This window comes from Etheostoma spectabile, chromosome 14 (assembly GCF_008692095.1).
Source record: "Etheostoma spectabile isolate EspeVRDwgs_2016 chromosome 14, UIUC_Espe_1.0, whole genome shotgun sequence".
Taxonomy (NCBI): Eukaryota; Metazoa; Chordata; class Actinopteri; order Perciformes; family Percidae; genus Etheostoma; species Etheostoma spectabile.
This window is the reverse complement of record NC_045746.1, coordinates 2,882,985-2,893,769: the sequence shown is the minus strand read 5'-3', so window position 1 is coordinate 2,893,769 and position 10,785 is coordinate 2,882,985. Positions and strand designations below refer to the sequence as shown.

Below are 10,785 nucleotides of genomic sequence, written 5' to 3'. Positions count from 1 at the left end.
ACTTTTCATGATTAATTTGTCCAACATATTTCTAAAAGTGCTTGAACATTACGTGTTCAAAGATATGACATGTGTGTCACCTGTATGAGTCCTGGCACTATCTCTGGCAGCAGGCTCATCAGGCCCTCACGGGGAACCCTCTCCACCACTTTGGTCTGCATCTTAATGGCAGCCAGGTTGATGGGGTAATCAGCTGACTGGATAATGGGACACAACACCTTGACGCACTGGTCTGGACTGATGGACGATGCCAACATGGCTGCCGTCTCTTCTGCTGCTCGTACCACCTGCAGGAACACACACAAACATTATCAGTACTGATACTGGAAAAACAATAAATTCACCCTAAATATGTAATCTGTGTTAATTTGATCTTTTTATTTGAAATGGGTTAATATTACATTTCATAATCATGTAGCAGATGTGTACATGTTTTTAATTCTACTTAACATTTTGATCATCCATAAATAAACTAAAACACAACCTTTGGACCATGTCTTCACACTCTCTGAAGTCCTCATGATAAAAAGTCTTTTCAAGATTACTAATTTACATGTTTGAGTAAACGTACCTCCTTGTGGGGGTCTTTGTGAGCCTCCAGGGCCTTCATGATGGTGAGCTCTGCGTAGTTTTTGAACCTCCAGGGCTGCTTGCTGAGAATCTCCCTCAGCACCCGCAGAGCCAGCGTTCGGATAACATGCTGGGAGAACAACAACGATTTTAGAAGTTTAAAGGAAAGGAGTTTAGCGTGGCATTTGCAGTGTCACTGGAATGTAGCGAGTGTGTGTACCTCTCTGTCACCCATTGTTTCCAGCAACAGCAGCAGGATGGTCTTGAAATGTTCGTCCCACACCTGCAGGGTGTTCTCGCGGATCAGCTTCAGCAGTTCACACAGCGCTGCCTTCCTTTCCTCAATGCGCTCGTTGTGATTGGACAACTCTTTCAGCAGCTCTGCCACCAGCTCCGACTGGTCCTGGCTGCTGTCTGTTAAGAGACAATAGAAAAGAAAAATAAACGTGGGACAATTATCATATAATTTTTGTGCGTGTTTTTGTGTGGTGCAATGTGTCTGTGTTTTTCTTATAGAATGCGTTAGCTTACCGTCTGTGAGAAGCTCAGAGTCATCCATGCTGGTGTCTTTGCGATTATGTTTAAAGGGAGAGTCTGATAAGTGATCGCGGGCTCCTCGGGGGCTGGAGGACAGCAGGGGGGTGTTAAGGAGGGACGTCTTGTTGTCCAGAGCCATGCGACCTCCGTCCATAAAGTCTGACACTCTGCCGTCTGTCCCGCTGTCCCCCTGCAGAAATGTGATTAAAAAAAAAACAGGCTCGGACTTTCAGGTCACTTTCACAACTGGATTTTGGTTCACACCAAATAAAATTAGATAACAGACTTTCATTTCTACCAATCAAATCAAAGTAAAAGGAGTAAACAGGAAACTCATACAGTACATCAGAAAATTACATGTCATCCTGCATCATCAGCACAACACGCATAGTAACTGCTAGAAAGTTGGACAACATAGTATCAATGATTTATCTCCTTGCTAGAAATCCCTGCAGTCACATGCTGACAAACATATAGTTCATACCACAGTTACAAAGTGATCTTCTATATTCATATTGATTGCTTGGGAGATGACTTTATCGACTATCAAAGAATCCTGTGAAGTTGGTCAGATTTACTTTTTACAGCAAAAACAAACTGAACCAGAGTTGGCTTGGAACCAGAACCACCTTTTAAAGCAGTCTCAGTCCAGTTGTTTAATCCACAGCAGAGTTACAACGACAGCTTTCACAAGGGACGAAATAAATCAAACCAAACGAGCAAACACACCAGGATCCCGTTGACATGCCCTAAAAAAGTTACGTGTACAAACATCCTAAAATGCTGGGCTGTACGCCGTTTCAGAAGGTGCAGATACTGGTAAAAAACACACAAAAAAAACAGATCTATTCATCGGGATCACTTCAAGGTACATGATCAGTAAAATGTTGCAAACATTTCTTTTGTTGACAGCATGTAGTTTCCTAGATGTGATAAAAAAAAACAACAACCCAGTGTTGGAACTTGAGAAGGCTGACACACAAGGTGACAAATGAAGCAGGGTGAAGAGGGTCAAGGTGCTCTTGTTTTTGTGTATATTTACACTCCACTAAAATGCCACTGTCTTGAGTGGTGGTTTAATGAGTCAAGTGTGATGTGATTGGCAGGCTGATGACATGTGGGCTGGTAAGATTTCAGTTGCATCTCATGCGGAAAATGTCAGAAGGTCACACCTCTGTACTAGAGTACACCATGCTGTTGGGAGAGACCGCAAAAAGACCTGGCATGTCGTCTGAAGTCATACATTTAAACTTGGACTGAACACGCAGAGTATAAAAATTAGCACTTGTGGGAAATATGAAAGGTGAAGTTGTTGTTGAGAAAATTTTGGGATCATAACAAAAAAATGCACATTATTTTATCAGTGGCTGTAGAGGATTAAGTTTACGGTCATCAGTCCCATAAACACTTAATGTGTGACCATCAGTTCTGACGCTGTAGGGGGAGTGGTGAAATAGATCAGATGTCAGGTTCACATATAGTATGTGTTTAGACCTCTGCAGGTCTTTGGAAACATGCTGTAAGGCTAAACAAGACTATGGATTAAAACCCATTACTGTTTGAGTACCAAGTGAAATGTCTGTAGCTTTGAGCAGCAAAAACGGTCACAAATCAAAAGTTAGCATGAAATACTTTGTCAAGAAGATATTTTCAGACCCCACCCATGTCCTTCACTTCGAATAATAGCTTCTCCCTTCAGGCAGACGCCTAAGTCCAGCCCAGTCCCCCAGTGTAGTCCCAACTGCCCTGAATGGCAAGGCAACTAGAGCCTAACTCTTAAAATGCTGCTTTTATCTTAACACACACACACACACACACACACACACACACACACACACACACACACACACACACACACACACACACACACACACACACACACACACACACACACACACACACACACACACACACACACACACACACACACACACGTATATTTTATGTGGATGAGGCTGCTTACCCTTACTGCACATTTTATTTAGACTATTATGACGACTATTATAATGTGTTGTACAACAAGCAGTGTGCAATTTTGTTGGCTAGTGGGTACGTACGTTAGTACATACATACATACATACATGCTGTGCGCACAGTATGTATGCACGCATGCACTCACTTTGTTGTGTTAAATTCTATAAACAGCAGATACTGTTTGTGTGTCCAAGACAAATTTCCTTCGGGACAATAAAAATCTATCTCATCTTCTGTGGCAAAGGGGTTGTTAAATAATCCAAAAATAATTTAGAATTCTTCTCATAAACTAAATAAACTTGTTCTCATTCAAAGTCATAAAAGTTCCATGAGCGGATATACACATAGTGATGATACACTTGCATCAAAACCTACAGCATCCATCTGTCTGCTCTACTGACCTCCTCTCCCTCCCGCCGGTGGACTGGGTCATTCATGTCCTCCTGGCTGCGGACGCTAAAGTTCTGGATCGCCTCTGTGACGCCTTTCAGTGAGCTGTAGATGTCCTCTGAGTTCATGTTTTCTGTGTCGTAGTCAAATGCACTGCACACAAACAATTACAATTACTGAAATGAGTCAGCAAACAGTCCTGCTAAATATCAACCATGGTATTGGTATACAGCACGTATGATACATATGTCAGATGATATTACGATAGTTTGATTTTTTACTTCTAATCTGGCAAACATCTGGTTGAGATAGATGGGACAAGTGGGGAAAAAAATGTCATTGACATTGGCATTGACTTAATGTAATAATTACATTATAAAACAAAACAGTATTGATCATATATTGTCAGACTATTTATTTTACACTGCAAACTAAAAACAAAAGAAGAAGCAGCGCATCGAGCCATACCGTCTCTAGTAAAACTAAGTGGTATAAGTCATTTAACTCTGTAGACGTCACTCTTTTCTACTGTGTACATCTTGTCCTGTGTTCATGCTAATAAGTCAATGATTATGAGATGGATATTTCCAAGTGTGTGTGTGTGTGTGTGTGTGTGTGTGTGTGTGTTTTACCTTGGTGATGGGGTGTTCTGGGAGGTGTTGGTGGGGGATGTGACCGGGCTGGACCAGCTTGCAGGAGATCGGGGGGTGTGGCGTGTCAGAGGACTGCCAATTGGTGCCTGAGGAAGTTAAGTTTTAAAATTATCCCATTAATGTTACAGCATAATGATTTACACTCATAGACTATCACGTGTGTCTGAAACATGCCTTTGTTACCTGTGCAGCATTGCCAGTGTTCTTCAGATGGTTTTGAAGCAGCTTGGTGGCTCCGTCCTGAAAGGTTTTGGGCAGAGCTGCCAGCAGCATGGTGAACTCTGGAGTGTTGAGCTGAAACAGTGAGATTAGCACCGACTGGGCTGCCTGAAACACAACAAACACATCTCTCTCCGTTAAAGACTTAGAGTCTTTACTGTATTTCCTGTGTGTGTGTGTGTGTGTGTGTGTGTGAGCGCATGCATGTGTGTTAATAATTCAAAGTGAGTGGCAATTCCTTCCAATAACATTAGATAATGTTAAATAATATGCTTTGAGCTGGTGGAGGTTTGTGTGTCAGTACCTTTCTGACGTCAGAGCTCTTGGGTTCAGTCGTCCAGGTGATTATGCGAGAGATGGCCAGCCGAGTCTCACTGGAGTTCACAAAGTCTGGCGCTTCCATCTGTAGCGTCAGCGTCTCAATGTACTTCAGAATGGCCACCTTCACCTGTAATACAAAAATGTGCATTTAAACAAATCATTAGTAAGTTGATTGAGAACGAAGAAACTGCATGGCCAATATTCACCTGCAAAAACACAAATAAAGGAATTACAAAACTGCAATCACACGCTTAAAAAAGTGACCACCAACGTTTACAGTCAACATGTACAACCGCAGCAGATATGCAACTCTTGCAGGTCTGAAAAATCAAATGATTGGATGAATCAGAGAAGATAAAAGTGCATTCATGGTCATGCTTTATAATGTGGGAAACAAATCAATCAAAAAGAAAAGCAATGACAAATGACAAAACAAAGGAACCAATAAATCCAAAACATTCACCGCAGAATCCAAACCGCCACAACAACTGACTTCTGCCCTGATTTCCCTCCATCTCTTTCCATATGCACCTCAAGGACCAGAAACCTCCTCCAAATCACTTATCTCACGCGCCATAAAATTGCTCCCCCCGGAGCGCACTGACCTGGGAGGACTGGCTCCAGGCTGCAGCCTGCTCGTCTAGAGAGCAGGCATGGCGCCGCGCTCTGGGGGGGAACAATTTTACCCCGGACCCTCCCCTGCCTCGCCCTCGCCCGCAACACGAGCTCCGTACAGGCTTCAGAGAGAAAGAGGAGAAGCACCGCGTCAATCAACGGAGAGAGCAAGGGGGACGAGGACAGGGGAGGGCAATGGGAGACAAAAGAGGAAAAGAAAGCGGAGGGAGGGTGCAGAAAGTTTAAGAGGAGTAAAAAGATGTGAAAAGTAGGCTTGGGCGATACTGAAATTTCATGATGATATTATTCTGAAAATCAGGCAATACATAATATAATTGTTTAGGCCCCATGATGGCAGCAAAGAGCTGTGATGCCAAGTTAATCAACAAAAAAGTGGTTCATGAAGCTTAATGCTAAAGTGTATGGGATGGAGTATGACTGCTGCGCTGCTGAAATGCTCAACATTGTATTCCTTGTATCCTTATATGTCTACACTTATTGGCACTGAAAGGAAAGTGTATGACTTGATCTTGTAAGTCACCTCAGGCAGTATCTTTAGGGTGTTGTTTGTATTTTTATAGTGTGATGTTGATATATTTTTCAAAAAATTAAATTAAAATGCTGTTAGAAGATAAGTATAAAATAACTAGATTGAAATGTTGAATTTTAGCAAGCCCAGTGAATTGCATATCAGAAAAATCCAGGTACTTTATGGCATTTGTAAAAATACTGTAAATCCAAGATTGCACACCAATATTCCACTATTATTCCAGATATGACAATATTCAGAATTTGACACAAGTCATGTAAACAATATATTCCGGTTGGATATTCCAAATAAGGCTGTTTTTCCGACTATGCAGTAGCATTTTCCGATTAAGACACGTACATTCGTACACATATTCAGGTTTTAGAGACATTCTTTGGGTTTTCACCGCAGGCTTATGGTCAGCTCTGTGCTGTTGTTATGGTTGCGGTACACAAACCAACCAGCCAACAGTTTGCAAGGCTGCAGACCCAATAAGAAGGAGGCATTCAACATTATCAAAGACTTGGATATCAACAGGTCTTTGGATATGCGCACACATTGCTACGCCGACCTTTTCAAGAAGCTGGATGAAGAAATAAAAGAGAGAGGCTGTATTCGCAGGTCAAACAAGTCTCCCACCGCTGGTAAAAAAAATAATAATAAAAAAAATACATTTTTCACTCGGTTGCATGTGAATGGTCCCATTAGTGGCATGTTCACTTTCATTTGCCATGTAAACAGCTTAGTCAGAGAATCGCTAGTTTTGAAATAAGGGCAAAAAACTGAATATTATGCGCATGTGAACGTAGTCATTGATTTGCAAAATCCTCCACAAACATATTTCTACTGTCAGTGTTTATTGAAATATTGCCCTCTCCTAGTCGGTGATGTGAGCTGAAAGGTCACGCTATGAGCTGACAGAGTCTGCAAACAATGTTTTTTGACTATTAAGAGTTTTGTTTTCTCTTAAATACCAGAAGGTGTTGAAACGGCAGTGAAATAACACAGAGTCAAATGAAGAGCGAAAATAACCTTGAGGAAATGTATATTGTGGTGGACGGGTAAAATTGTGATGCCGAAATTATCTTTCACTGCCCAAGTCTAGTTAGAAGGTTGAAGAAAAGAAAGACTAATAAGGAATAAAAAAGTTGTGAGAATGGGGTCAAATATTGGGCAGAGAGACAGAGAGATAAAGGGGTGAGAAGAGCAAGGATTATGAAATTAAGTACAAGAATTTGAGGCGAAGGTAAGGAGCTAGGTGATACTGGTGAGGGGAGAAGCTGCTCTAACAGAAGGGTTAGTGAAGAAAGTATGAGAGGATGATGAGGAGTTAGAGCAGGAAAGCTTGAAGGGAGTGCCCACATTGTAGCAGAGCAAAACTCCAGTGCAGAGGCTAGATTAATTTTGGGTAGGCATAAGGTCATATCAGTACAGCGGTTACCATGGTTACGCAGTTTTGTTGAGTTTCCAGCCTTAAATTCATCCTTACACACAAACAAACACACTTACAAACACACACACACTTACCTTGAGGTTGGGCGTCTGTGTCTGGTCCACAGTGAACCTCATTAGAATAGTAAACTGGAGGTCATTGGGGAAAGACTCTCTATTGAAAAGAAAAGAAAAAAAATCCTAATTTAACTTCCAGGAAACAAAGAAACACATCTCAAGTGTAAAAGGATCTTTGCAAGGTTATGATAAATGTTGGTGTTACCAAAAGAGTCAAACAATAATACAATAATTTGTGTTATATTTTCTCTTTGTTTATGTGTATAAACAAGACAGAGAAGGCAGCATTGATCCTAGGAGGTCTATTTATTCTTTTATATGTAAAAAATAATCTAAATGTAAAGAATTTATATTCCCTAATGTCAGTCTGTACTGTGATAGCCCAACACCCACCGTGTGACATCCAGGGCTCTCTGAACTTTGGCCTGTACCGAGCCAAGCAGGTCAGCTCCCATCTTCTTCAGCAGCTGTGTGAGCAGGACAAACAACCAGTCCTGCAGATCTTCCTTATGGACCTGGATGAAATCTACCAGTGTCTCCAGGAACATACTGAACACCTACACACATACACACGCACACACACACACACGCACACACACTTTGAGTGACAGTGACTCAGTCACTAAACAATTCACATTTCATGCACATATGCATACATACAACTAGTCCTGCGTTTACAGTGTCATTACAGGATACATGAAGGTTATGCTGAAGAAGTATCATGTGTGAGTAGCATTAGTTCCCATAATGAAGTTAGTGGTTATTCACTCATTGCAGCAGCCCACCTTCATTTCCAATCAACAATTAATTTAATCACCCAAATTAATAATAATAATTATGTTAGTATTAGAAGACAACCACAATGTGTTTATTACTTGACAAGAATTAACACCAATCAGACAGTGTAGGGTCACCATCCCTACACGCCTACAGTGGTTCATTTCAGAAGCCCAGTGTAGTTACAGGTAATCTTTTGTGAGGTAGGTTAGTTTGGTTAAAATTTTGTTCAAACACAATGTATGAATACAGATAACACTGATTGGCCAAACTTACTCTCTAGAGAGAGTTCCAGAGTGGGGGATGCATGGGGGAGAGAGAGACACATCTGTTAGCATCCTGACAAAGAAAACCGGAATGAACTCAAAATCCATGCCTTTAATCCAACATTTGCTAAATGGAAATAGAGTCAAATAAATAAAAGCAACAACCTTCTAACCTTTCAACCTTTTAAAAAGTAACGTTTTGTGCACACTAGGTAAGAAAACAGAGACGTTGAAAAAAAGGGAGATGAGAAAGAAGAAGTGGGGATGGTGTGGGATAGATAGATGAAGGCAGGAGAGGGATCCATGGTGAGATGCAGTACCTTGAAGGAGGCTGAGCTTATACCGGATTCTGCCGTGCCGTACACTCTGCTGCAGTCTCGCTGAAATTCATCAAATCGTCAAACGTCAAACGAAGGGGAAGGGGAGGGGTTCAGCTCACACACCTTATGACGTGTGAGGCAGCGGGCATTCAAAAACGCCGAAAAAAACAGTGGCAGTGTTAGAGAGGTTGAAACGCAGCTAGTTAGTCAGAGAAGAGCTGGCAGCCCAAATATTTGTGTGTATATTCAAGAGCGTTTAGTGTGTGTGTGTGTGCGCGGTCAGTGTCGTCGCTTCAGACTGCAGGTAGAAAGGGGAAAGAGAGGGATTGGAAGTGAATGCAGTGAGCGCAGCTGGCGGTTTTGGCCGCTGAACAGTGACAGAGCAATCCCACAGGACGGCGGAGAGAGTGTGAGGTCACACGCAAACCCAGGCTTGTCGTGCCGTTAGAAAACAGTCCGTTGCACACTCTGCATGCCTGTGATTATGTTTGAGTGTAAATATCGGTGTGTGTGTGTGTGTGTGTACATCTGAGAATACGTTTTGGCCTATTTATCACAAACATTGTCTTTTGAATAAGTTTAAACATCCTTGAGTGTTAAAAGGTGCCCATATATATTAACAAATAAATCCTTGTGTTTATTTTGGCAGAATCCGGTACTGTCAAGAATGGTGGGGATAAACAAATTTTTTGAAACCAAAGTAAAATAAAAGTGGGTGAATTATGAATCTATGTGGCATGATATTAGAAAATGAGTGAGTGTTGTGCGTCTTAGTGCGAGTACTTGCGCTGTATGCACTCATACCTTACTGTGAGGATCTGCAAACATCCTGGTGAAGATTTCACACAGCCTCTTCAACTCTACCCGACTGCAGATGAAAAACAAACAGTTAGATGAAAATCAACAATCATTGTATTTTTTGAAAACAGATTAGCCTGTTCTGTGGCTGACCTGAGGGTCCGTTGGTTCTTGAGCAGCGCCTGTAGGCCCAACAACCCCTCTTTCCTCTCTGACCAGTTGGCACTGGCACAACGATTCAGCACCTGGCAAGAACCACAAATACAGACACAAACAAAGCCCTGTTGAGACTTTATATAGGCACAAGAGAAGTAATGACATTGAGAAATATTTAACCAGATACTGAAGTGACGTGGCTTTCCAATTCTTGCAAAGATTTTCATGACTGCAAAGTTGTAGTACACAAAATAATCTGAAATCCAAATTTAACTTGTTTGACCAAACTAGCATTTGGCATCTATAGCACATCACCAAAAGCCTGTGAACATAGAGGCTTCAATGAAGGGAGAGCATTGCAGCGCTTTAAAAACCTTTTTATATAGTCTATGTTTAAAACTCACAGAAGAAAGAAGCGTTTGGAATGCAGTCAATCAAAGTCATTAAAAAACAAAAACAAATTAAAGTCATTTAAAAATGTAATCGTGAACAGGGTAAATCAAGATCACGATTTTAGAACGCTTAATCGTGAAGGCCTAATGTACAATATATATGTATGAGTATGTGATTAGCAGTAAAGCCTTTTCTGCATGCCATAGGAGGCAAAACACACTGAGCAGAAGACAAATCTGCCTGGATAAAAGACAAAATGCACTCTAAAGGTTTTATCTTATCAGTTTTGGAAAGTGTGCACTTCTGTCTGGAACACGTGTCTTTTGATACGTGTTGTTTGCCATTATGACTGATCTGGTTCACAAGAGTTTTCTGCTGTACTGCTGTTGCAGCAAACCTCAGCTACGTCTTCAGTCTGTCTCATGTAGGTGGGGATGGCTCCTCCGTTCCTGGAGCTGTAGGACCTCTCTGAACAGGCGCTGGATGCATCACTGTTAGCGTCGTCATCAGAGTACATGCCGTAGTTTTCGTACCGCCGCCGTGCTGGCTTCTTCTGTGGGTGGAGGAGAGGAATCCAAAGGAGATGAAATTATACTGAAAGTGAAAACAGAGTAATACAAGGCACAAAACATGCAATCACACCCCTGCTTTAAATAGGACACAGACACAGAGACACACAGACACACACACACACAGACACACACACACACGTAGAAGAAGAAGCTGACCTTAGACCGCATGTCTCCCAACAGCTGACA

At 41.7% G+C, this 10,785-nt stretch overlaps 1 protein-coding gene across 50 annotated transcripts in view; it reads right to left on the bottom strand.

The window, feature by feature from the left end:
* The window catches only part of clasp2 (cytoplasmic linker associated protein 2), an 85,765-nt gene that overhangs the window by 2,255 nt on the left and 72,725 nt on the right, over positions 1-10,785 (bottom strand). For 27 of the 50 annotated variants that reach the window (XM_032535647.1, XM_032535663.1, XM_032535684.1 and 24 more), the window contains 16 exons: positions 10,756-10,779; positions 10,425-10,580; positions 9,632-9,723; positions 9,485-9,548; positions 8,681-8,740; positions 8,371-8,373; positions 7,711-7,874; positions 7,336-7,414; positions 4,648-4,791; positions 4,308-4,451; positions 4,104-4,210; positions 3,483-3,624; positions 1,102-1,297; positions 791-984; positions 572-700; positions 81-287 (listed from right to left, as the gene is read on the bottom strand). In XM_032535647.1, the coding sequence (XP_032391538.1) occupies positions 81-287; positions 572-700; positions 791-984; positions 1,102-1,297; positions 3,483-3,624; positions 4,104-4,210; positions 4,308-4,451; positions 4,648-4,791; positions 7,336-7,414; positions 7,711-7,874; positions 8,371-8,373; positions 8,681-8,740; positions 9,485-9,548; positions 9,632-9,723; positions 10,425-10,580; positions 10,756-10,779 (1,905 nt within the window). The remainder of the gene's footprint in view (positions 1-80; positions 288-571; positions 701-790; positions 985-1,101; positions 1,298-3,482; positions 3,625-4,103; positions 4,211-4,307; positions 4,452-4,647; positions 4,792-7,335; positions 7,415-7,710; positions 7,875-8,370; positions 8,374-8,680; positions 8,741-9,484; positions 9,549-9,631; positions 9,724-10,424; positions 10,581-10,755; positions 10,780-10,785) is intronic. The other 23 variants (XM_032535651.1, XM_032535670.1, XM_032535687.1 and 20 more) reach the window with 8 other exon arrangements.